Source organism: Budorcas taxicolor, chromosome 3, assembly GCF_023091745.1.
Source record: "Budorcas taxicolor isolate Tak-1 chromosome 3, Takin1.1, whole genome shotgun sequence".
In the NCBI taxonomy this organism is placed as follows: Eukaryota; Metazoa; Chordata; class Mammalia; order Artiodactyla; family Bovidae; genus Budorcas; species Budorcas taxicolor.
Window position 1 is genome coordinate 43360074 of NC_068912.1, and position 27679 is coordinate 43387752.

General features: G+C 40.3%; 2 protein-coding genes across 2 annotated transcripts in view; one reads left to right on the forward strand and one right to left on the reverse strand.

Annotated features, from left to right (window-relative positions):
* RTCA (RNA 3'-terminal phosphate cyclase) overlaps positions 1 to 11838 on the reverse strand; it is a 31852-nt gene extending 20014 nt beyond the window's left edge. The window contains exons 1-5 of the mRNA XM_052637400.1: positions 11581 to 11838; positions 11385 to 11485; positions 9522 to 9665; positions 4817 to 4940; positions 1781 to 1839 (exon numbers count right to left, since the gene is read on the reverse strand). Coding sequence (XP_052493360.1) covers positions 1781 to 1839; positions 4817 to 4940; positions 9522 to 9665; positions 11385 to 11485; positions 11581 to 11625 — 473 coding nt within the window. The 5' untranslated portion in view covers positions 11626 to 11838. The remainder of the gene's footprint in view (positions 1 to 1780; positions 1840 to 4816; positions 4941 to 9521; positions 9666 to 11384; positions 11486 to 11580) is intronic.
* Positions 11839 to 16563: 4725 nt separating this feature from the next.
* DBT (dihydrolipoamide branched chain transacylase E2) overlaps positions 16564 to 27679 on the forward strand; it is a 40976-nt gene continuing 29860 nt past the window's right edge. The window contains exons 1-3 of the mRNA XM_052637541.1: positions 16564 to 16614; positions 22990 to 23113; positions 27274 to 27349. Coding sequence (XP_052493501.1) covers positions 16564 to 16614; positions 22990 to 23113; positions 27274 to 27349 — 251 coding nt within the window. The remainder of the gene's footprint in view (positions 16615 to 22989; positions 23114 to 27273; positions 27350 to 27679) is intronic.

Consider the following 27679-nt stretch of genomic DNA (forward strand, 5'->3'; position numbering starts at 1 on the left):
CAACATAAAAATTGCCAGCCACAGGTGTTAGGTTTCTACAAATACCCCCTGGTCAATAATGAGCTAAAATTATTTATTTATTTTCTTTGCCACACATCAAGGCTTGAGGAGATCTTAGTTCCTCATCCAGGACTGAACCTGTGCCCTCAGCAGTTAAAATGCAAAGTCCTAACCACCGGACTGCCAGAAAATTTCTTATTTAAATTTAATAAGATTTAAAACTCAGCTCCCCAGTCCAACTAGCCACCTTTCAGGTGCTCAACAGTCATATGTAGCAAATGATTATCATCCTGGACAGACAGGGACAATCCCCTTAGTGCAGGAAATTCTATCTGGGGACTTCTCTGGTGGCCCAGTGGCTAAGACTCCATGCCCTCAATGCAGGGGGCTGGGGTCCAGTCCTTGGACGGGGAACTAGATCCCACATCCACACCTAAGAGATCTCACATCCCACAACTAGGACCCGGGATAGCTAAATGAAGAAGGTTCTATTCAACCAGTGCTGTTTTAGAATAAAAGCTACTTAATGATAGCAGCTCGGTCTATTTTCTTCTTGCTATATTCCAGAGCCCTAAAACAATGTCTGGCACATTATAGGTGCTCAATAAATATATGATGAATATTTAGTAGCTGAACCATTAATAAAATTTTGCTGTTGCTGCTGCTACTGCTGCTAAGTCGCTTTCAGTCATGTCTGACTGTGTGCGACTCCATAGACGGCAGCCCACCAGACTCCCCCATCCCTGGGATTCTCCAGGCAAGAACACTGAAGCGGGCTGCCATTTCCTTCTCCAATGTGAAGTCGCTCAGTCGTGTCCAACTCTTAGCGACCCCATGGACTGCAGCCTACCAGGCTCCTCTGTCCATGGGATTTTCTAGGCGAGAGTACTGGAGTGGGTTGCCATTGCCTGCTCCGAATAAAATTTTGACTCACATTATTTACTGTCTTTGTCTAGAAGATGCTAAGAACACACAGATAAGAATGACAATACTTCTATCCACAAAGAACTCCCCATCTGGTAAAATGGGGGCTTCACGTGTAACTAGAACACACGTCAGGCTGTGAAGAGGACTAAAACAGAGGTGCAATCATGAATTCCAACTGAGGCACAATCACTGACAATTCACACAAGAAACTACAAGTTTCATTTTAAGAGATACAGAATTTCCATGATTTAGAAGGGGAAGAAAAACATGAACAAAGGCAGGGGAGTCTGAAGGTACAGAGTGTATTTAGGGAATGGCAGCAATCGTGTAGTTAGAATACATGGTATGCTGAAAGGAGGGGAGGGAGAATATAGCTAGAAAGGTAAATTGGAATAGGACTGCAAAACACTTAAATGCCACACCAAGAAATGTGGCCTTGTTATTCTGCAGCAGAAGGCAAGCCTTATAAGAGAAATAACCTGAATGCCCAATGTGTCTCCTAGGAAAAGAATTCTGGTTGCACTGTGGAAGAGAATTCCTTTTAGGATCCTGCAGCACCCCACTCCAGTAGTCTGCACACAGTGAGCATTCAGTCTGTGCCGGACACAGATAACTCCATACTCAGTGCAGCCACTCCCTCAAAAAGTATTCCGCCAAAACAAACATCAAACATAGTATGCATCTGCTTTCAAGTATCCACACCCCTGCTGTTTATTGTTTTAAGCCATAAATTATTATTTCCTACAAAAAATGTATTAAGAGGATTACAGAAAAGATAGTTCTCCAGGATCTAACTTTTCCACTATTTTCAGCACAAGTAGCGGGTCAAAGGGTTAAGAAATAAGCACCTTACCTCATTTTAATGTCACAATTAAATGTGAAACCAAATTTTTCAACAATTGGCTTGAAAACCTGAAAAATCAATTTATTTGTTAACCTTAAATATCAGTATTTGCTTATTCAACAAGTATATTTAGTAAACAAATGTGCTCTGTACTGAGGTGATAATGAGGCACAGTAGATAAACAGTGATATAAAAATGCGAAGGCTAATTCTGTTTTTTAAATAAAATAACTGAGATGCAGCTAAAATTAAAAGTTTAACATTTAACTAATAAGGGCTGTGCAAGCCTATCTAATGAGAAAAAAACACAAAAAAAACACCCTAGAACTCAGGATTCTTGATCCTTGCGGTTTTACTCCAGAAGCCATTTCCTAATCTTAATATAACATACCATAAGAAATCTGGGGTGCTGAAAAGCATTCCATTCTGTTTTCTCAATTTTTTTTATACAGGTGAAATTTCACTGCATATACAATGTTTTATCCTTTATTCCCTCATTTAACATTATAAATAAAAGCATCTCCCAACATCATAAAATATTCCTCCTAAAAAGGATTTGAATGATTACATGGCAACCCAGAATAATTTATCTAACCATTCTCCAAGTTTCCATTATTGTATAACTATATATATTATATAACAATAATTATATAGCACCCTGCTCTAATATCTTTAACATTATCTTTTGCTGCATTTTATAATATTTAATTAGGGTCATTTCCTTGATGTGGAAAGGTGAATATAGATTAATTTTCACTATATATCCCATCAAACTGAATTTTAAGACTATAACATCTATTAAAGTGGAAAAAAAAATTAACTAAAAGCTGAGAATATCAAGTGCTGGAAAGGATGAAGAAGAGCTAAAACTCCCCTACAGTGTTGGTGAAAACGCAAAACAATGCAGCCACCTTGGATGCCAAAACAATTTGGCAGTTTCTCATAAAGTCAGACATAAACTCACTGTTACAACAGAGCAAATCCTCTCTAGCTATTTACCCAAGAGAAACAAAAACTGATGTCTAGACAAGAAATCTGTATGTGTTTACAGTGACTTTACTCGTAACTGCAAAAAACTGAAAGTAGTCCAAATGTCCTTCAACTGATGAATAGATAAACAAACATCCATATAATAGAAGACTAGCTTTTACTGCCGATACAAGCAACATGGGTAACTCTCAGATATATTTTTTAATTTATTTTATTGAAGTAGAGCTGATTTACAATGCTGTGTTAATTCCTATTATACAGCAGTGATTCAATTATATGGATATATATATGCATTCTTTTTCATATTCTTTTCCACTATGGTGTATCACAGGATATTGGATACAGTTCCCTGCGCTATACAGTAAAACTTTGTTGTTTATCAACTCTACATACAATTAGTATCTGCTAATCCCAAGCTCCTAATCCATCCCTCCTCCACTCCCCTCCCCCTAAACAGATGCTATTATAACTGAAGAAAAAAGACTCAAAAGACTATATATACAGTATTATTCCTTTATAAGACACTCTGAAAAAAGGCAGAACTATGAGACAACAGACCACTGATTGCCAGGGCCAGAGGGGGTGGGACTGACTAGAAAGAGGGATACGGGAATTTTTTACAGTAATTCTCTATCATCATTGTGGTGGCAGGTTCACAACCATACATCAGAAATCAAAGAAACTCACACTAAGGGTGAGTTCTAGTATAAATAACTACACCTTAATAAACCTACGGGAAAATGATGATACCACCTTTCCCTCCCACAAGTTATATAAGCATGCCAATATTGAATTTTACTTTCTAAAAATTCATAATCAAAATATGGTAGATATTTTTTAAGAAATTTATTGTGGTAAGAACATTTAACCTGAGATCTTAATCTCTCAACACATTTTTAAGAGTACAACATAATACTGTTGACAAAACTTACAATGTGTACAACAGATCTCTAAAGTGTATTCATCTTACTTAACTGAAAATTTATCCACGTTGATTATTAACTCCCTCTTCCACTAGTAACCATTCCATTCTTTGAGTCTATAACTTAACTTCTTGTGATATCTTATATAAGTGGAATCATGTCAGCAACTGTCTTTATCTGACTGGCTCATTTCACATAGCACAACATCATCAAGGCTCCACTGTGCTGTCACATAATCTAGAATTTCCTTTTTAATGCTAGTCATCCATTGTACATATATAACACATTTTTATTTCTAATAATACTTTATTTAAAGGACAAGTAGTGGGCCAGACAAACAGGAATAAAGCTATATACATGGATATATAAAAATAGTAAATGTATAGATAGAACATCTATTGAAGACAATTCAAAGAAATAAACTATTACCAGTGGCTATGACCTTCAGACACTATCTTACAGTGTGCATACACTACTTCTTTAAATAAATTTTTCTAATATTATGTTTTCTATATGCCTCATTTTATATATTCTTTCATCTGTTGATGGACATTTAGGTTGTTTCCACATCTTGGCTTTTATGAATAGTGTTGCAATGAACATGGGAATGCTAATATCTCTTGGAGATCCTGATTTCAACTCTTTTGGATAATACCTAGTGGGACTGCTGGATTATATGGTAGTTTTCTTTTTAACATTCTGAGGAACCTCCATGCTGTTTTCCCTGATGGCTGCACCATTTTGTATTCCCATCAACTGTGTGCAAAGGTTCCAATTTTTTCATATCCTCACCAATCCTGTCAAACATGGCATTTATTCTTATTTTGAGTTTTTCTTCCAAATCATAATCCCTGTATTCAGAAAATAACTTATTTATGATAAGTAATATATGGTATATGCATTATAAATAATCTAATGTACATGAGGTTTTTAAAGAATTCACTATGAGCACTGTTCTAAGATATAACACACAAATCTAAAATAATTATCTTCTCCCACAATAGAACCAGACTCCATTAAGAAATAAAAAGGTATGTATACAAAAACACTCAGGGTGTATTTAAACAGAGAATGGAGTTTGAGAAGACTATATGAGATCCTCTTAGTTGGTCAGTAGCAACAAAAGCTCTTACCATGGCTGTGTAATCAATCTGTGGTGCCATTTCAGCATTAGTCCCACCTTTCAAACGGAGTTCTGATGGACAAGCAGCAAAGAGAACACAGGGCATTGAGACCTGCATCAAGAGGCACACACTCCTAAGGAGAAGGTAGAACAGGCTTAGCTGCGTTTTCACTTTGAAATCTCAAGAAAGAGACGTTACTATATCACCATAAGCTGAAGCACAGACAACTGACATGCTGCTGCTGCTGCTGCTCAGTCGCTTCAGTCGTGTCCGACTCCGTGCAACCCCACAGACGGCAGCCCACCAGGCTCCCCCGTCCCTGGGATTCTCCAGGCAAGAACACTGGAGTGGGGTGCCATTGCCTTCTCCAATGCATGAAAGTGAGAAGTGAAGTGAAGTCGCTCAGTCGTGTCCGACTCTTCCCACCCGACCCCATGGACTGCAGCCTACCAGGCTCCTCCGTCCATGGGATTTTCCAGGCAAGAGTACTGGAGTGGGGTGCCATTGCCTTCTTAACAACTGACATGCCCTCAACTTTAAAGTTAAAAACACTCCCACTGACTGAATGATAACATCCTAAATCTTAAAGAAAGCTTGGTATTTCACAATAGAAGGAACTGGCCTTAAATAATAAGCAAATCTGGGTTTGAACCCAACACTAAATACATTAGCTATACGACCTTTGTTGTTGTTTAGTCGCTAAGTCATGTCCAACTCTTTTGCAACTCCATGGACGGTTAGCCCACCAGCTTCTTCTGTCCATGAGATTTCCCAGGCAAGAATACTGGAGCGGGTTGCCAGTTCCTTCTCCCAGGGATCTTTCCCTCCCAGGGACTGATCCTGCAGCTCCTGCATTGCAGGTGGATTCTTTACCACTGAGCCACCAGGGAAGCCCATTGTGTGATTGTACGTTAAGTTCTAATACTTTTGTTTATATTACAAAGAAAAAGAATTAAAAATAACAGCATCTTTACAATGTTTTTATAAACGGATTCTTAAAAGTAACACTTTATGAAATTGCATCAAAACTGTCAAGGTCTGCAAATATTCTAATGACTGTACCTGAGTCTCCACCATGCACAAGGCATCATTCATATATTAAGATAGAGTTTCTACCATCATGGCATTTGTGATAAGACAGAGTAGTATTTTACAAGAACTGATAGCCAAATATTTCACACTGAAAAAACTTCTCAGGAGATTATCCTTGCTACAACTCAACTCTGTCTGGTTCTAGAAAGTGAAGTGAAAATTACTCCATCATGTCCAACTCTTTGGACTATAGCCCACCAGACACTTCTGAAATTCTCCAGGCAAGAATACTGGAGTGGTTTGCCACTTCCTCCTCCAAAGGATCTTCCCAACCCAAGGATCAAACCCAGGTCTCCCACATAGTAGGCAGACTCTTTAATGACTGAGCCACCAGGGTAGCTACTGTTTGGTCCTTAGAGTCAAATAACATGAGAAATCATAAGAAATAATTACAGAATATGTAGCATTTTATGAAATAAAATGGTCATATTTCCTAAAAGAGCTGTCATCTCCCTTTTTCAAAGTCAGGAGAAAACAATAATATTAATACACAGACTGCGTTTGAAAGGGAATGCCAACACAGCCTCTACATACCAAAAGATAGCCTTTATTTAACTGTCCTATGGGAATGATACATGGGTACTGAATTATACAGTCTCTATCACTGACATTCTATTTTATTAAGTAAATACTTAACACCGTGTAATGTTAGGCACTGTTAAGAGAAACTGCATACAATATAATCCCTCTTTTTAGCAGTTAAGCCTAGGGGCAAGTGAAAAAGACTTGGAAATGTTCAGTTTACCATAAACCATAGGTTTACAACTGCTGAACTTCTGTTTATACCCTCTGAGAAACCCAATACAGTTAAAGTGTTTCTCTTCCACCCAATAAAATCAGAGTCTAAGAAGAGTAAAGAAAACCTTAATTTTAAAAAAGTATGGAATTGCAAGGGATTCCCAGGTGGCTCAGTGGTAAGGAATCTGCCTGCCAATGCAGAAGACACAGGTTTAATCTCTAAGTAGGGAAGATCCCCTGGAGGAGGAAATGGCAACCCACTCTAGTACTCTTGCCTGGAGCATCCCATGGACAGAGGAGTCTGGTGGTATATAGTCCATAGGTTCCCAAAGAGTTGGACACAATTGAGTGACTAAGCACATACACACAGGAACTGCAAAGACAAAGGTAGACATTTGAAAAAACAGAGTACTATAATCACAATTAGGGGTGAAAAGGCTATAATTCACTTAAGTAAGATGTGTTTTGTTGCTAGGAATAAACTTGATTTAGTCTATTGAATGGAACTGGATTTTCAACTTTAAACTCATTTCTCATACATTCTAGTGGATTAGAAGCCAGAAAGTCTAGATTCTAATTCTAGTTCTGACCCTGACTCTATGACCTCTGGGTCTTCATTTTCTCATTCACAAAGTAAAGGAAGGGTTGGAATACATGGTTTCTATCTTCTTTCCTACAGATTCAAAATTCTATGATTATGTGTTTGATAATTTTTAGATAGTTGGCTAACTATAACTTTCCCCTCTTTTTGTATAAGAGAATGCCTGAAATAAGAAAGATACTTCAGTTCAGTTCAGTTACTCAGTCGTGTCCAACTGGTTGTGACCCCATGGACTGCAGCATGCCAGGCCTCCCTGTCCATCACCAACTCCCAGAGTTTACCCAAACTCATGTCCATTAAGTCGGTGATGCCATCTAACCATCTCATTCTCTGTCATCCCCTTCTCTTCTTGCCTTCAATATTTCCCAGCATCAGGGTCTTTTCAAATAAGTCAGCTCTTCACATCAGGTGGCCAAACTATTGGAGTTTCAGCTTCAACAAGAGTCCTTCCAATGAACACTCAGGACTGATTTCCTTTTGGATGGACTGGTTGGACCTCCTTGCAGTCCAAGGGACTCTCAAGTCTTCTCCAACACCACAGTTCAAAAGCATCAATTCTTCGGTACTCAGCTTTCTTTATAGTCCAACTCTCACATCCATACATGACCACTGGAAAAACCATAGCTTCGACTAGATGGACCTTTGTTAGCAAAGTAATGTCTCTGCTTTTTAATATGCTGTCTAGCTTGGTCGTAACTTTCCTGCCAAGGAGTAAGTGTCTTTTAATTTCATGGGTGCAGTCACCATCTGCAGTGATTTTGGAGCCCCCCCAAAATAAAGATCCTTCAAAATGATTCAATCCCCATAAGAAAGTTATCATTTGGCAAACTTCACCTGAGGCCTACGAGAGGCCTTTTTTAACATAAATCTATTCACATCATAACTGAAATCTCAATTGTCACTGAACATTTCCTTAAGCTAAAAAAATCATAATCTATTGAAACAGTCATTTCTGAAACAAACTGGCATCACGTTTACAATACTGGTACTTATTTTATCAAATTTCCTAGTAAATGTATAAGATTTTGGTAAAAAGATGCTGTTTACAATAGCCATCAGCCAATAACACAGAAAACACAAAAACTGCTCTCCATGTTTTATCAATAAAAGGAGATATTTTTGGAAAGTAATAAAGGCTCAACTTAATTATTAAATATCCATTTTTCAATGAGGATAAAAAGAAGATCATATACAAAAATTTCTATATATAGTTGCATAAGTCTCTATTAAAAGAGGACAAAAATACCTAGACTAAAAGTAAAATATGGTTAATAGTTAGCTGCAAGCCAAGAACTAAATAGACTACACCACAAAGACTACTTATCATTACAAAGCACAAAACTACAGTTGCTTTCAGATATTCATTTTCTAAATAATAAAAACTAAAGAAGCAAATATGCTATACTATACATGAGAGAAGATGTATAGATGGGGAGTCAGTGACAGACTTTATTTTCTTGGGCTCCAAAATGACTGTGGATGGTGACTGCAGCCATAAAACTGAAAGTCACTTGCTCCTTGGAAGAAAAGCTATGACCAACCTAGACAGCATTTTAAAAAGCAGAGACATCACTTTCCCAACAAAGGTCTGTATAGGCAAAGCTATGGTTTTTCCAGTAGTCACGTATGGATGTGAGTTGGACTACAAGGAAAGCTGGGCGCTGAAGAATTGATACTTTTGAACTGTGGTGTTGGAGAAGACTCTTGAGAGTCCCTTTGGACAGCAAGGAGATCAAACCAGTCAATACTAAAGGAGATCAGTCCTGAATATTCATTGGAAGGACTAATGCTAAAGTTGAAGCTCCAATATTCTGGCCACCTGATGTGAAGAACTGACTCACTGGAAAAGCCCTGATGCTGGAAAAGACTGAAGGCAGGAGGAGGGGATGACAGAGGATGAGACGGTTGGATGGCATCACTGACCTGATGGACATCTGCTTCAGTCAACTCCAGGAATTGGTGATGAACAGGGAAGCCTGGGGTGCTGCAGTCCATGGGGTTGCAAAGCGTCTGACACGACTGAGCGACTGAACTGATACATGAGAGAAAATTCTAGATAGGTACAGTAATATCTATAGTAACAGCTACAATTAATAAGCCATTAGGTATTTGAAACTTTACACAGGATCTGTAACTCTGAAATGTGTTTCATGTCCATTTTAAAAGTGAGAAAACCAAGCTTCAAAGAGGTTAAGCAACTTGTCCAGGAAGTGGTAGTACCTATATCTGCATCCAGGTCTAATTCAAAAACACATAGTCAAATGGAATGTAAGTGACACATACCCTGCTGTCTTGGTATCTGCTGTGTGGACTCCACCTTTGATCTTCTCTGGTGTAAACGTTATTTCTGTTGAGCCGATTTCTGCCCCCTCCAGTTGCCCATCACACAAATCTCGAATCATTTCCAGTCCAGATAAATGTTGAGGCCTTCAGGTCATAATACTGCATCAAAATGTGTGCATTCAGACTGCCTATATCCCCACACTTTATGACACATTTATAAAACTGCAATGGCAAGAAAATAGCAAGGTCTAACCACAGGAAGTGCCAGAGTGTCCTTCTGGTGTTTTAGGCACCTGGACTGCCTGCCCGTAGGTATCTTTATAAAGGGTTCCTTCCACATGTTACTTTAACTATAAACACATATGCTGATAATATTGTTGCAAATTAGAAGCATGCAAAAGAGTAAAACTAATAAAACAACCCAAGTGCCATCAGTCTCACTTGCACTTGACTGAGTAATCTACGTACCTGTTATGGGCTGAACTGTGTTCCTCTAAATTTCATATGCTGAAGTACCTCACAATGTGACTGTATTTGGAAATAGGGCCTTTAAAGAGGTGATTAAATTAAAAGAGGCAGTCAGAGTGAGCCCCAGCCCATTCTCACTGGTGTCCTTACAAAAAGAGAAGATTAAGACACACCAGCAGGGAATATGTACAGAGGCAGGAGCACAGGGAAGAGGCCGCAAGAGGCTGATTATGTTCAAGTCAAGGAGAGAGGCCTGGAACAGAATCTTCCCTTAAGTCCCTCAGAGAAAACCAACCCTACCAGCACCTTCATCTTGGACTTCCAGCCTCCAAAACTGCAAAAATCAATTTTTGGTTGTTCAGCCCACATAGTCTGTGGTACTTTGTTATTGCAGCCCTAGGAAACTACTTAAATACCTAACACAGCCTTAATGAATTAATTTCCCTATTGATGAAATGGGTTACTGCAAACTACTGCCATGACAAAGAAAACTACTGTTCACACATATCAGTAACCGCCTTTTAATACTTTCAACATGGAGTCTGAATAAAAAACTAAGAGACAGCTGACCCATTAGAATGAAATATATACAAAGTACAAGTACAAAGGAATTAGTTTGGCTTCACCATGACTTAAACTAGTGGTATACCTAGCTTCCAGATGACAGATGAAACACAGTCAACTGTCAACATTTTCCCCTCTTCACAACGGATAATCCTGGTCCTATCCACAGCTTCCAAGGGGTCTGAATGAAAACCGGAATGACGGCATCTCAGGCTCTTTACGAGACTAAAACTTGTGAATGCAGAAAAAGGCCCGGTTTAAAACAGTGGAATTTTTGTTTGGCCCCAGAGGCTGTTCTGCCCTGATCTACCTTGCCCGCTGGTACGAGCTTTCCGAGTCCTTGTAATGACCGAGGTGGGAAACATTTTAAATATAACTCATCAGGAAACGAGACAACTTTAGCTAAACAGAGAAAACATGGACCTATTTCCTGAACTTGCTCCTTGAGGCGTTCAAAAGCACCCAAGCCCGGTTACCGAGGCCACAGCACCACCCCCAGGCCGCGGAGTCCTCAATCCTAGGGCGGGGATCTTAGCCTCACCATGAGCTCCACGTCTGCCCGCCTGTTCCCCACCAATGGCCTGTTCCCCGCCCCGCCACCCTCCAGTCCCAAGGCCTGTCCCTTCTTCTCCCCCCGTCCGCGGCCCTGCGCACCACCCCCTCAACCCTCCAGTCCCTCGGCCTCTCCCCTCCTCTCCCTCAGTCCCTAGCCAGGCGCCAGCCTTCCACCCTCCAGTCCCACGGCCTGTCCCCTCTTCTCCCCCCGTCCCCAGCCCGGCGGACCCACCCACCCCTAGTCCCAAGACCAGACTCCCCGGCGCCCCGACTTACCTGAGGCCCGGCGTGCTGCGGCCGGCTCGGATCTTCTGCACCCGCAAAGGGAGGCCCAGCAGACAGCTCAGGGCCGTAGACACCCTCAGGATCTGCCCGCCCTGGTGCCGAGAGAAGAGAGAGATTAGACCCGCAAGCTCTCCGCCGCAGCCCATGCGGCAGCCGCACCCCGCCAGGCCTCCTGCTCGGCACTCACCCCTTCCATGATGCCGCCGTCCACCTCCACCCGCGGCCCCGCCATGGGGAGCGTGCTGGGGCCCGGCCCCCCGCGACGTAGCCTCGGCCGGAACTGGAGAAAGAGGATACGCGGACTCCTGCCCCGCAGCTCCGGAGCCTGAGTCCTCGCTCCCCGCCCAGGGCCGCCGGGCTCCGGGGAAAAGCAGGGCACTCGCCGGCTCGGGGAGCGCCCAACTCCGCAGACACGAACCCAGGCGCACAGCCCCCAGAAGCCGGGTTCTTCAGGCCCACAACCAGTGCGCGTGCGCGCGCCGCGCCGCTTAAAGAGGCGGAGCCCAGAAAATTCCGACAAATCGGAAGCTCTCCGGCAGAAGGGGTGGTGGCCGGGGAGGTGCCCTGGAGCATCTTAGGAAATCTGTCCCTGGTAGACTTGCACCCTGAACACAGCAAGACGCGCAGATGGCGGAAAGCTGCCCTTTCATCTCTAGCCGTATCTTCCAGTTGTCTCCCAGGCTTGTGCAAATACCTGTGTTTATCACTGTTTTCTCGGGGATCCTGCCGTACCCAAACTGGAAACTCTTAAAACCGAAGAGGAGGAAAGGTCCCTGCGATGCGCTGACCACCTTCTCTCTGGTTGGGTTTGCCTTCTCTGCAGCCTGGCCCTTGAAATGTGTTTCCCTGGCGCATTGATGATACCCATGAGCCTCTTGTTCTTCACCGGTGTCTGTTTCTGTGTGCGCGCGCGTGTGTAAAATATTCTTTTTTTTCTCCTATGAGACATCAGTTCTTTGGGGATGAGTGGAAAAGGACAGAATCAGAATCGGCAGTATAATTCTCAAAAAGCCAAAGTTACGCCACTTTGTCGGAGAAAGTACAAGCTCATCGCGGCAATGAACAGTGCAACTACCGTAATTCACCTCAGGCCAGGAAGAAAGGACAACCAGCTTCTTGATTCCGCTTGTGGTTCAATTCCTACATGAATTGAGTACCAAATCATGTGCAAGCCTTTCTATGTAAGCAAAGGAGAGTAAGGTATTCTCTGTCTGAAGATATTGGAAGTATATAGGACAGACTGAGAAGTAAGCAATTATGATGTCAATCTTCTTAATGATAAAAATATCCTGTACCTATCTTACAGTTAAGAGGGAACAGCAATTAGAATATGATAAATCACACAGATAACAGCCAACATTAACTGAGCACTTGGCCGCTGCATGCATGCACAACGTGCTAAAATATTTACTGTTTTTACTCTGATTTACAGCTGCATGTGTTAAATAATTTGCTGCAAGGCTGGCTACACAGTTGTTAAGGAATACTGGGATATGAACCTCTGTGGTTTGATGTGAACATCATTGTCTCCTAATCCCAATGTTCTATCATTGTTGTAACAGGGAAAGCTCTGGGAATGCATATACTTTACCCAATCTCTGGTACCAAAACAAAGATGACAGCAAGAAGAAAAAGTATGTCAATTTTATTTATAAATTTAGATGCATCCTGATCAAAATATTAACCAATCCGACAATGTTTGTAAAATACTGTATATTATGACCAAATTGAGATTATCATTCTACCATTAGAAAAATGTTATGATAATATATCAAAAACCTAAGATCACATTAATAAATGAAGAAAAAGCATTTGAAAAAAAATCAAGACCTATTTATGATAAAACAAAATCAAACAAAACTAGGAATGAATGTAAACTCCCTTAACCTGATTAAGGACATCTGGAAAACCCTACAGAAAATTTCTTTCTTAATAACAGTAAATAACAGTAAAACATAAGACACCTATTCAAGTTAAAACAAGATAAGAATGTCCACAATTATGGCTTGTTAAACCATAATTTCAACAGATGATGGGAGTCTAGCCAGATTGTACAAGAAAGAAATGAAAGACACAAGACTGAACAGACAAAAACAGCACCATCATTATTCTCAGATGATATGATTATCTATAAATAAAACCCTGAAGAATCTTTAGCTATACTACTGAAAATATAGTTTCAATAAAATTCCATCAAATGCCCTCCAGGACTTTTTAAAAGAGCCTGACAAGCCAATTCTAAAGTTTCTATGGAAGTACAAAAGGGCAAGAATAACTTAAAAAGACTGAGGTGAAGGGTTCTTGTCCTCTCAAAACCCAGAGTTTCTATAAAGGGAAAGTTAGAGGGGAAAGGTAGTATAAGGACTCTAGAAAGAAAAACAATTCAGTTCAAAGACACAGCTACTTAATCTTTTTATACAAACACATGCATGGAGTATTATGAAACATATTATTAATGTCTATAAAATGTTTTGTTAGACAGTCCAGTGCAGTCGCTCAGTCATGTCTAACTCTTTGCAATCCCATGGACTGCAGCACGCCAGGCTTCTCTGTCCATCACCAACTCCTGAAGCTTGCTCAAACTTACGTCCATCGAGTTGGTGATGACATCCAACCATCTCATCCTCTGTCATCCCCTTCTCCTCCTGCCTTCAATCTTTCCCATCGTCACGGTCTTTTCCAATGAGTCAGTTCTTCACATCATATAGCCAGAGTATTGGAGCTTCAGCTTCAGCATCAGTCCTTCCAATGAATATTCAGGACTGATTTCCTTTAGGATGGACTGGTTGGACTTCCTTACAGTCCAAGGGACTCTCAAGGGTCTTCTCCAACATCACAGTTCAAAAGCATCAATTCTTTGGCACTCAGCTTTCTTTATGGTCCAACTCTCACAGCCATGCATGACTACTGGAAAAGTCATAGCTTTGACTAGACAGACCTTTGCTGGCAAAGGAATGTCTCTGCTTTTTAATATGCTGTCTAGGTTGATCATAACTTTTCTTCCAAGGAGCAAGTGTCTTTTAATTTCATGGCTGCAGTCACCATCTGCAGTGATTTTGCTGCTGCTGCTGCTAAGTCGCTTCAGTCCCGTCCAACTCTGTGCGACCCCATAGATGGCAGCCCACCAGGCTTCCCCCATCCCTGGGATTCTCCAGGCAAGAACACTGGGGTGGGTTGCCATTTCCTTCTCCAGTGCATGAAAGTGAAAAGTCAAAGTGAAGTCGACAGTGACCCAATAAAGTCACTTGGTCCTTGGAAGAAAAGCTATGACCAACCTAGACAGCATTTTTAAAAGCAGAGACATTATTTTGCCAACAAAGATCCGTCTAGTCAAAGGTATGGTTTTTCCAGTGGTCATGTATGGATGTGAGAGTTGGACCATAAAGAAAGCTGAGCGCCGAAGAATTGATGCTTTTGAACTGTGGTGTTGGAGAAGACTCTTGAGAGTCCCTTGGACTGCAAGGAGGTCCAACCAGTCAATCCTAAAGGAAATAAGTCCTGAATATTCATTGGAAGGACTGATGATGAAGCTGAAACTCCAGTACTTTGGCCACCTTATAGGAAGTATGGTTGGATGGCATCACCGACTCGATGGACATGAGTTTGAGTAAGCTCCGGGAGTTGGTGATGGACAGGGAACCCTGCGGTACTGCAGTCCTTAGGGTTCCAAAGAGTTGAGCGACTGAACTGAACTGAAGAATAAAGTCTCTCACTGTTTCCATTGTTTCCCCATCTATTTGCCATGAAGTGATGGGACCAGATGCCATGATCTTAGTTTTCTGAATATTGAGTTTTAAGCCAACTTTTTCACTCTTCTCTTTCATTTTCATCAAGAGGCTCTTTAGTTTTATTAGGGGAAAAGCTAAAACAAAAAATCAAAGTTCTTTGACTGTCCCAGATTTAGATTTAGATTTATTGCTTACAGTTGTGTGTGTGTAAGAACTATACTGAAAGGCACATAAGGCAAAATTGAAAGTGTGAGTTTGAGTAATACAGACAGGGAATTTGTGAAGTACCTGAGATTTTGTTTTACAGCCACTAATCTTCAGTGTTGAGATTTATGATTTTGTCTTTGTTGTGGTTTTTTCTCTGCTGCTTTTTTCTCTGTAATTCTGTAAACATCTGTACAGATTTTCTTTCCCATGTAAGAGGGAGAAAAGACAAATATCATCCTGGACATTTCTAGAAACTGATTTCCTAGTTGCTGTGAAGAGGACTGACCATTAAAGCTCTGATCTTGTCTTTACTGTTTCCACTGAGCTCAATTTGACATTTCTACCAGAGGCAAATAATTCAAGGTAGTATGCCTGTGACATATATTGCATATGCTGGGCAGCTATATCTGACAAATTCCCTAAGAAGGAAAGATAATGTTGATGACGTTTATTTTCAATATAATAACCTTGTTCATTTTCCATTAAAAAAAAAAAAAAAAAGCCACTTTCGGTAACCAAGAGCTCAAGGCCAGTAAGAAAAATGCCAGTTATTAGGAAGTACTCTAGTGTAAACTTGATTCAACTAGCTTCCCCGGTAGCTCAGTCGGTAAAGAGCCTGCCTGCAGTGCAGGAGACCTGTATTCTATCCTGGGTCGGGAAAATCCCCTGGAAAAGGAAATGGCAAACCACTCCAGCGTCCTTGCCTGGAAAATCCCATAGAGGAGCCTGGCGGGCTGCAGTCCATGGGATCGCAGAGTCGGGTACGACTGAGCGACCGACACTTTCTTCTACAGTCTTGCATGTATAGAAATGTCCGGTTTTGTGTAATCAAGCGGTTTCAATGCGAGTTGAAGGAAGGTTGGTTTGTTTCCTACTTAACTCTTCCGATCTTAGTTCAACCTAAACTTCTCCAGGTAGTGCCTCTCCTTTATGTTTCCTTAACACACTCTATCTCCCCCATTACTTGGGCTGAAAAGATGATCGTTTTTGGCGCATAAGTACTTGCACAGCAGTGCCCCACCCAACTTCGTCCCTGAAATTAAATCTGGGATGGCCCGCTCCCCACTTCGCTCCCCTCCCCCTTAGCAGGGCCCTCCACCCACCCCTGGGGGTTATCTCTGCCTCGCCCCACTCCCTGGTTGGCTGTCAGGTGGGGGCGCGCCTCCCCGCCTCCAGTCTGTGCCCCGCAGAGGCAACTCCTCCAACCTCGGAGCAGTTGTCATTTCCGGAGTAAGATGGCTGCAGCGCGTGTGCTGAGGACCGGGAGCCGGACTGCGGGGCAGCTGGTAAGCAGGTTGGGCCCATCTGGGGTCGGGACGGAGTGGTTTATTTGGAGTTGCCTGGGAGAGATGATTTGTTTTTTCCTCCGAGTGCCTCGCGTAAAGGGCTTGCGTGATGGAGAGGTGGAGGGATGTATGCAAAACGAAGGGCAGCGACGGTGGCGAACCAGCCTGTCTGGAAACCCACTCTCTCGATCTATATACCAAGGCGCCCATCTATCGTGACTCATTCTCCCTCCCGCTTCATCTGTACCCCACAGCCCAGCTGGTCTTTCGCCCAGTAGCTTTTCATTGAGCACCATCTGGGTACCGGGCATTGTGTTTGGCACCGGGGATATAGAAATATACTATATTCGTCAAACATTTATTGAGCACCACTTTGTTTCAGAACTGACCCCTCTCCTCGAGGAATTTACAATCTAGAGGGAGAGACTGGGCAAGAAAAGCGTAACACCATAGGCCCTTGCCTCCGAGCATCTTGGAGGCTCGTTTCCTTCTTTGGACTTAGACTTGTCTCCTACATTTGCACCAGTATCTTTCCAAGTGTACTTCTTGCACTTCCTGGGTTACCTCATCCACTTTAAATCACCAGAGCTACGACCCACCAACATTTCCCCTTCATTTCTTCCCTTTTAGCCCCAAACAGTTAACATCCCAGTGATCGTAATGTTTCATCCTATTTGCATAGAGTTTTTGTTTTTTGTTTTTGTTTTTGTTTTTCTTCCTGGGTCCCCTGTTCCGGATTTTCCTACAGCGTTTGATCCCTGATCTTACAAAAACCTTTCAAAAGCCTGCTCTATACCAGGTACCAGGAGTTGGGGATGGAAATCTGTACAAGAAAGACACTGATCTCTGCCCTCTCGGAGTTTAATTACAGATTTGTGTTGGGGCATAGAGAGAGAGACATTAGACAAACAATTACAGCGCTGCGTGAAAAGATGGCGCAAGTACATAGAACTACAGGAACACATAGAAGGAGTCTTGGGGGGGTGGTCAACTAGTTTCCCAATGGATAGTATATAATTTGAGATTTGTGACAACTAATTAGGAGATAAGGCTTCCCAGGTGGCACCGTGTTTAAAAAAAATCATCCTGCCAATGCAAGAGACTTTGAAGGTTCCATCCCTGGGTGGTGAAGATCCCCTGGAGGAGGAAATGGCAACCCACTCCAGTACTCTTGCCTGGAGAATCCCACGGACAGAGGAGCCTGGCGGGCTACAGTCCATGTCGTTGCAAACGGCTGGATGTGACTGAGCACAGACACAAAAAGGAGGTAACCAGGAGAAATAAGTTCTCTGCAGCACCTCACTAGATATTCTTTTGAAAGTTCTTCATCCTTGGCTTCTGTGACACCAGCTTCCCAGTATTCTTCCTACATCTCTGAACTTCATCCCAATCTCCGCTTTCCCTGATCAACTTTTAATCACTGGTGTTTCTCAGGATTGTGACTTTGGCCATCTGTGTACTTCTTGCACTTCCTGGGTTACCTCATCCACTTTGAATTTTAGTTGCCATTTATATGCTGATGATTCCCCAGTCTTCCAGCCAGCTCTGCTGCAGACCCATATATCTTACTGCCCTGAAAATCTCCAAATTTCATGTATTTTAGGTATTTTTCATCTATAGGTAATAAACCCAACCAGTAAATGGGAAATTATCTGTGTATACAAAGCATATGAAAGTTAGGTGGCAGCTGGGATTGATTAAGTGGCTTATCATTATCAGGGCTCTACAACTTTGTATTCAGGGCAGGAAGGAGGGAGGGGTGGTACCAGCCAGATCCATTGGTTAGTGATGTAACTTGGCCACTGCTAGCCCAAGAGTTTGGAAGGGCTAACCTTTAGGTGTTTCACAATGATTGCTATAATGCCTCCAAGATACATCAGACTCTAGGCTCTAGAACTAAACCCTCAAACCTGTTTCTTCTAGCCTAGAAGTCTCTCAAAAATCTAGGCATTGTTCTACACCCTGTCACCAGCTGCAGATATCCTGGACCTTCCTCAGTTGGACTTTCTCTCTCTAATGTTGTACTTCTCCAATCTATTCTCCATAGCGTGGCCAGAGCCATTTTATGAAGTAGGACATAAATTTGAGAGTGTCATTTCTCTGCTTAAAAGTGCTCTCAGCAAAATATTCAGAATTCAAATGACTGTGATTTGAAGTTATTTATGATCTGAATCTTTCCAATCTCTCCAGGCTTCATTCCTTACTAAAACCCACTCTTGAAATGTCACCCTTAGCTCACACTAAGCTATGCTAGAAGAATATTGAACAATTTCAGTTAATTAAGCACACTGTTCTCCCTTCTTCTCTATCCTCTAGACCTTTGCACATGTATTTCCTCTGTTTCAAAGACTCTTGCCTTACTTCCCTATAGCCTTCTCTGCAACACATTTTACCCCTTGGCTGACTCCTACTCATCCCTTAGGTCCTACTTCACTTTCTCCAGGTAAGTTTTCTCCCTTGTGTTTTCTTAACACTACTTCTTCCCTTCTCACATTTTGACACTATTGTAATCACCAGTAGTCCTCTTTTTATCTTTCACAGTATGGGCTACACATTCTACAAGGGAAGGAATCACAGCAATTTTGTTCTCTGATCCTAAGTGCTTGGCACATAGTAGGTATTCAATGAACCTTTGTTGAACTGCTTAGTAAAAAAGTCTGTTTTTTTCCATGTGTTGTTAAAAAAATCATAAACAGCAAGAGATCTTATCACCTACAGTAAGTTATTACGAAAGCCTTATTATATTATGTTTGTACTTTGACTCTTGATTACTTACCCTATCATCCTGAATTTATCTATTTTGTCTGTCTTCCTGCAGTAAAGTGTAAACAGTTTGAATTCAGAGACTATTCTATTTCTTATTTAGCTTTGAATTCATGAGTGCAGAATAATCGTGTCTTTACAGTGTGCTCAACGACTGCCTGATGAATTATTACTAATTTATTTCCTTATTATGAGAGTCTGCTAAATCCTCTTTTCATTACTTTTTATTTTTTGCTGTGTTGTTTGTAGAAAAAAAGTCTTTCCTACTTGAAAAATTATTTTCTCCTTCTCCCTTCCTTTTTGTCCTTTTAGTCAGCAGCTTCACTACTGTGTTTATAGACATCGAATTGCTACTAATCATTTTGCATTTATGTTGCTTTCTTTCTTTTTCCAGTCGTCATCTCAGCCAAGAGCCTGTGATTTCATGACTCAAATACAATAATAGTTTCTTAACTTTGTCCTTTCTCTTCAGGCATTGTTGTTAGTATTGTTTAGTCACTAAGACTCTTTTACGGCCCCATGGACTGTAGCTCAGGCTCCTCTGTCCATGGGATTTCCCAGACAAGAATACTGGAGTGGGTTGCCATTTCCTTCTCCAGAGGATCTTTCCAGCCCAGGGATCAAACCCACATTTCTTGCACCGGCAGGTGGATTCTGTACCACTGAGCCAACAGAGAAGCCCCTCCAGGCTTTACTGTTATAATCTAATAAACACATATACACATACATACTCACAATAACCCATGATGTATGAGTTCAGACTCCTTGACCTGACATTTCTCGTCATCAACAATTTGGTCCTTGAGATCCTTCCATTGCTGCCTTTGATAAATTTGATCAAGCCATATCATATAACTCAGCGTTAAAAAATGGGCAAAATTGAATAGATATATTTCCAAAGAAGAAATGCAGATGGTCAACAGGCACATGAAAAGACGCTCAACATTGCTAATCATCAGGGAAATGCAAAGTAAAACCACATTGGGATATCATATCACCTCACACCTGTCAAAATGGCTATCATCAAAAAGAACACAAAAAACAAATGTTGGCAAGGATGTGGAGAAAAGGGAACCCTCATACACTGTTAGTGCGAATGTAAATTGGTGCAGCCACTGTGGAAAACAGTAGGGAGGTTTGTCAAAAAACTAAAAATAGAAGTACCATATTACCCAGCAGTGCCACTCCTGGGTACATATCTGAAAAAGCAAAACACTAATTTGAAAAGGTACATATACTGTAATGTTCATAGCAACATTGTTTATAATTTCTAAGATATGGAAGCAACCTAAGTGTCTGTCCACAGATGAATGGTTCAAGAAGACATGAGATACTACTCAGCTATAGAAAAGAAGGAAAATTTTGCCATTTGCAACAACATGGATGGATTTGAAAAGCATTATGCTAAGTGAAATAAGTCAGAGAAAAAAAGGTACTATATGATATTGCTTATGTGTAGATTTTATGTATATTTTTGGGGCTCCAAAGTCACTGCAGAGGGTGACTGCAGCCATGAAATTAAAAGACGCTTACTCCTTGGAAGAAAAGTTATAACCAACCTAGACAGCATATTAAAAAGCAGAGACATTCCTTTGTCAACAAAGGTCCGTCTAGTCAAGGCTGTGGTTTTTCCAGTGGTCATGTATGGATGTGAGAGTTGGACCGTGAAGAAAGCTGAGCACTGAAGAATTGATGCTTTTGAACTGTGGTGTTGGGGAAGACTCTTGAGAGTCCCTTGGACTGCAAGGAGATCCAACCAGTCCATTCTGAAGGAGATCAGCCCTGGGATTTCTTTGGAAGGAATGATGCTAAAGCTGAAATTCCAGTACTTTGGCCACCTCATGCGAAGAGTTGACTCACTGGAAAAGACTCTGATGCTGGGAGGGATTGGGGGCAGGAGGAGAAGGGGACGACAGAGGATGAGATAGCTGGATGGCATCACCGACTCGATGGACATGAGTTTGAGTGAACTCTGGGAGTTGGTGATGGACAGGGAGGCCTGGCGTGCTGCAGTTCATGGGGTTGCAAAGAGTCGGACACATCTGAGCTACTGAACTGAACTGAACTGATGTGTAGAATCTAAAAAATACAGTAAACTAGTGAATAGGACAAAAAAAGAAGCAGACTTGAAGATACAAGAGCAAGCTAGTGGTTTCCAGTGGGAGGGAGGGCAATGTAAGGTAGGGATATGGAAGATATAAGATGGGCTCAAGGATGTAGTGTACAAAATGGGGAATATAGCCAAAACTTTGTAATAATTTTAAACAGACCATAATATTTTTAAATTGTATAAAATTTTAAAACATGTGATGTAGTTAATCAGGGATTTCCTGGGCAAGAATACTGGAATATTCTTGGAATAGTGTGTTGCCATAACATTTCATATCATTGAAATGTTAACTTAAAAAAAAATTGTACCTTTTACATGCTTAGATTATATATATCAAATATATATATGATTTATCAAATGAAATACATTGAGCCCTACTTCAATTTTTTTTTTCTGTAACATTGTATTATACTAAGATTTTATATAAAATAGTTAAATTTAATCTATGAATTACAATAAGAAAACCTTTGGGTACAATACCATATGTGTTTTTCAGTGTATTTAAATGCTAGCAGTCACTTTTAGCTTTTTTATTTTATGTTGGAGTATAGTTGATTAACAATGTTGTGTTAGTTTTAGGTGTATGGCAAAGTGAATCAGTTATATATTTTTCAAATTCTTTTCCCATTTAGGTTGTTACATTAATATTGAGCAGAGTCTTCTGTGCTATACCGTAGGTCCTTGTTGGTTATTAATTTTAAGTTTAGCAGTGTGTACATGTCAATCCTAGAACCCATCTGTCCCTATCCCCACACTGACCCCTCCCCCTGTTAACCATAAGTTCATTTTCTAAGTCTGGGAATCTGTTTCTGTTCTGTAAATAGGTACATTTGTATCTTTTTTTTTTTTTTTAGATTCTGCAGATAAGTGGTATCATACAATATTTGTCTTTCTCTGCCTGACGGACTTCACTCATTATGACAGCCTGTAGGTCCACCCGTGTTGCTGCAGGTGGCATTATTTCCTTCTGTTTAATGGCTGAGTAATATTCCATTACATATATGTACGACATCTTTATCCATTGATGTGTTGATGGACATTTAGGTTGCTTCCATGTCTTGGCTATTGTAAATAGTAGCAGTCACTTTTTATTTCAGCAAGTCTTTAATGACTCAAATATACTTACACTGATGTGTTTATATAGAATACACTTAAAATTTTTTTACTTTCATAGGGAATTTTAGTCAAGGATAATAAGCATATGGGCAAATCAGACTCTAAGGATATAATTTTACTAAATAAACAAGCAACAACATATTCTGTGTGCTAGGGTTTGAATTCTTTTGGTTTCTTGACCAGAAATACTTCTGAACTCATCACTGATGCCAAGTATTCTGATTTGGGCCTAGAGTATTTCATATTGTTTGCACTGTGATAATGATTGTTCTACTTTTAGAATAAACTTGAAATTCAGTTTATATTTAGAGACAAGCCATTAAGATAATTTCTCAAAGCTCTTTTTTTTTTTTTAAGTTCTTAATTTTTTGTTTTCTCATCTCTAGATTTGTGTCCGCTACTTTCAAACATGTGGTAATGTTCATGTGTTGAAGCCAAAATATGTGTGTTTCTTTGGTTATCCTCCATTCAAGTACAGTCATCCACATCAGTCGCTAAAAACAACTGCTGGTAAGTATGATCTCAAAATAGCCTATACGAAATAATGTTTTGTATATTTATTGAGTGATTGAAGACTTACCACAGTAAAAGAGTTGACCTTTTACTTTTAGTCTGGTCCTCCTTGCTCTCCACACATCTATCCAATTCTCATTTTCTTTTCTCTTGTTTTTTGGCACCCCCACCTGCCGTTCCCCTTTCACATACTTTCCCTTAATACTGGGCCTCTATAATGCTGTGAATGCGTTCTCTGTGTTTGACATCTAAGTGTTCTCTTGGGTCCTCTGTTCTTTATCATATGACTTAACCTAGATGCAGTAGTCAGCACTGATATGACATAAGTTGTTGATTTAGTGGACTGTGTCCTTCTACTCACTGTATTAGTACTTTTGTTCTATGAGGCACTCAGTCTGTCATGTTAAGATAGCGTGATGAAAGCAATGTGAGGTGCTCGTCAAGAGAAAGTTCTCTGGCTTCCACCACTTAATTACCTTTCTTCAACTTTTTCTACTCTTGCAAAGAACTTGAGACTTTAAGTATTAGGTATGGCAAAAGGGGAAAAAAAAAACCATTTTTTTCCTGCTATTCTATTCAGGGTTCTATTTAGAACCCTGGTGAGCCTAGACCTTTGTTCCATCATTAAGCTTTTGACAGAAACTTGGTGCCTTAGTCTGTGCTGGTGATGAGGGGAAAAAAGGGGATTTCAGCTGAACCTACCCCCTGAGATAAATTAGTCCTCCTATCCCTTGTGTATGTCATCATCCACAACACCTGAAAATATAAAACCATATCTTCACTGTTAAGAAAAAGATTTTTATTTCTAAAAGTTGATCTTTTCTCTTCTCAGAGAAAATAAAGGCAATTCAAACAGAAACTCCAACTTCTTGCTCTAGTCTCTAAACACTTACAAGCTTTGGGTTTGTTTATTTATTTATTTATTTTTAATTTGATTTATTTTTAACACCAAAAACATTTTGTATTGGGGAATACAGCCAATTAACAATGTTGTGATAGTTTGGAGTAAACAATGAAGGGACCGAGGCTTTGGATTCTTTGGTCTACCAGGTGCTAGCTGTGTGACCATAAGCAAGTTACTTAATTTGTCTGTTTAATCATCTGGAAACAGAGTAATCATAGTATTATACAACTTTGTATTGTAAGAGTACAGCCATTCAACACAGGTAACTGTTTGATCATCTACTATGTGCCAAGGGCATTGCTGTACATACTTAGGATATATCCTCTTCCTATTATTCCCTAACTCAGTAAACAGTTAAGCTGGAAACCTGGAGTCATCCTGATTCTTGTCTCACATCGAGTTGACTACCAAGATCTAGTAATATTCTAGCTTATATATTTTTTAAACCTGGCTTCTCCTTTTCAGACAGCTTTGAAAATACATAAATATGTTAAATTCTATACTTCAATTTCTTATCTACAATAACCTCCTGTTTTCTCTGCACTCCTTCCCAACCTTTTCTATCACAGCCCTGCCAGAGATATTTTTCTCTGAAATTATAGATACAAAGTTACAGATGTGAAATTGTAGATGGGACTCCCTATCAGCTAATTATTACTAAATAATAACCTTTCCCACAACTTAGTGGCTTACAGGAACAGTGATTTATTGTTCCTTAGCACTTCGGAGGTTGGTTGGGTGCGCAGTTCCTCTGCTGGTTTCACCTGGGCTCACTAGTGTGACTAGATTCAGCTACAAGGTCTTCTGGGTTAGAAGGTCCAAGGTGGTCTTATTCATATGTCTGACAATTGGTGCTGTGTTTTGGCTGGGGCATCTCTTTTCTCTTCTCCACTTAGCATCTCTCATCCTCCAGTAACCTAGAGCAGCTTCCTTATATGGGGATTTCAAGACAAATTCCAGGAGGAAGAAGGGGGAGTCTGAGAGGTCATAGGGAGGCTTGTAATTTCAGAACTCACACTTTACTTCTGCTATATTCTATTGGTCAGAACAAGTCATGGGCCACCATAGATTTAAAGTTTACTTTACCACTACTTCCCTGGTGGCTCAGATGGTAAAGTGTCTGTCTACAATGTGGGAGACCCAGGTTCGATCCCTGGGTTGGGAAGATCCCCTGGAGAAGGAAATGGCAATCCACTCCAGGACTATTGCCTGGAAAATCCCATGGACAGAGGAGCCTGGTAGGCTACAGTCCATGGGGTCACAAAGAGTCGGACACGACTGAGCGACTTCACTATAGTCACTATAAAGTAAACTTTACCATTTTGGGGAACAGCTTCAAAAGAATTAAAGACCATATTTATTTACCACTGATTCCTGATTACCTGGGCTTTCCTGATAGCTCAGTTGGTAAAGAATCTGCCTGCAGCGCAGGAGACCCTGGTTCGATTCCTGGGTTGGGAAGATCCTTTGGAGAAGGGATAGGCTATCCACTCCAGTATTCTTGGGCTTCGCTTGTGGCTCAGCTGGTAAAGAATCCGCCTGCAATGCGGGAGACCTGGGTTCAATCCCTGGGTTAGAAAGATCCCCTGAAGAAGGGAAAGGCTACCTACTCCAGTATTGTGGCCTGGAGAATTCCATGGACTGTATAGTCCATGGGATCGCAAAGAGTCGGACACGACTGAGCTTCTTGGGTTTTCACTTTCCTGATTACCTCTAGGATAAATTCCAAACACCTCACCTCCTCATGGCACACAAAGTCTTAAGCCTGGGTTGATTTCTTGCCACATATCCTATCATCAGCTGTACATAAGTGTTTGTCATTCCCTGACCATGCTGTACATTATCGTATTTCCATGCCCTTGCACACACTGTTCCTTACATAATATTGCTTTTTGTAGAGGTGCCATGGTACAGTTACTTGTCATTTTTTGGTTACTGCAGTTAGTTTCCAGTTCTTTATTGTAACTCCATGATAACTATTCCTGAACAGAAATCTTTGTGTACCTCTCTATTTCTTCAGGGGAAAAGAATCTTAAAAGTAAAATTACTTATGGAATCAAAGATACAGAGTTTTGGGGGTTTTTCTTAAGGTTTTTGATACTTAGTGCCAAAACTGTTTTTCAAAAGGGTTTGCCTTTATACTATGAGCAGCAGGCTATGAGAACACAACTTACTGGAGTGGAAACAAAAGGCCATTCTTATCAAAATATATTTTGTGTTTCTTAAGTACTAATCTCATATTTCTTAAAGAAAAGTTTCCTACCTTAACATGTGTTTTATAAGCAGTTTGTTTAATTGTATTCTAATCATTGGAAAGGACCCTGATGCTGGGAAAGATTGAGGGCAGGAGGAGAAGAGGACGAGATGGTTGGATGGCATCACCAATTCAATAGACATGAGTTTGAGCAAATTCCAGAAGATAGTGAAGGATAGGGAAACCTGGCATGCTGCAGTCCGTGGGGTCCCAAAGAGCTGGATATGATTGAGCAGCTGAACAAAGAAAAAGAGAGAGGAGCATTCTTTAGCCACTTCAGAGCTATTCGTTAATTTAGAAAAGCGAGAGGATCCATACATACTTTCTGTTGACCAGAAATAATGTCTGTCTTGGGGAATAGTTACCATAAAGTATCACTGGCATCTATGTGTTATAAAAAGGATGTAGAACTTCAAAAAGGAGTTTTAAAAAAATGGAAAGATGACGTAGAAAACTAAAATTTAATAAGCTGGCAGAACATTATTTGGGCAGATTAAGAATTTTCCAAGTCTTCTAATATGGATATGCCTGATCTTTAGGCACTGGGAGTAAGAAGAGTTATATGAAGACAAGAGATTTTAAGAGCAGGTCATTAATGTTTATTATAGTTTCGTAACATAAAGCAAGGAGATCCAGCTCAATCTCCCTTTGTACAACACCCAGTTCTGTTTTTTATCCATTGCTATTAGTACAGAATCTCATTGGTTGGAAGGGCCTTCTCTACTCTTGTAAAACAACATTATTTTGGAAATCAGAAAATGATAGTTCTGTGGCAGTATCAACAGGTCTTTGTCACTGAGTAATTTATACAAATCTTTGATGGGTATGAATGATGGTTATGCTTTTAAACATTAATTATAAAATGCTGTTTTGAATCTATGAAATAGAATAGTTTCTGCCTCTGCTTGAGAATATTTTCTAATTTTAGATGTTAAAGCATCTATCTATTAGCAATACATTGTGTATTTAATGATCATCGTTTCTTACTTGTTTTTGAAGCTCTCCAAGGACAGATTGTTCAGTTCAAACTCTCAGACATTGGAGAAGGGATTAGAGAAGTAACTGTTAAAGAATGGTAAGTTATTCTGAAATGTTTTTAAGTAAGTATAAAAGTAATTTGAGTACAAATAAATAGGAATCTATTTAAATTGAAGCACCTTTCTTTATAACATAAAATATATATTTTTTAAGCTTTAAGGTAAATCTAGTTTATGTTGACAATATACTGGTGGCACAGTTCATTATACATCAGGGCATTTTATTCAGTGCAATTTATTAAGGTTTGTTTTTCCCTCTTTTTAAATTTTTTTTTTTCACTGCCCAGTCTTCACTTCAGCTAAAAAAAGATAAATTAGTCTCTAAAAGATGTTAAGTTGATATGACCATGTGTTTTGAAAAGTTTTTA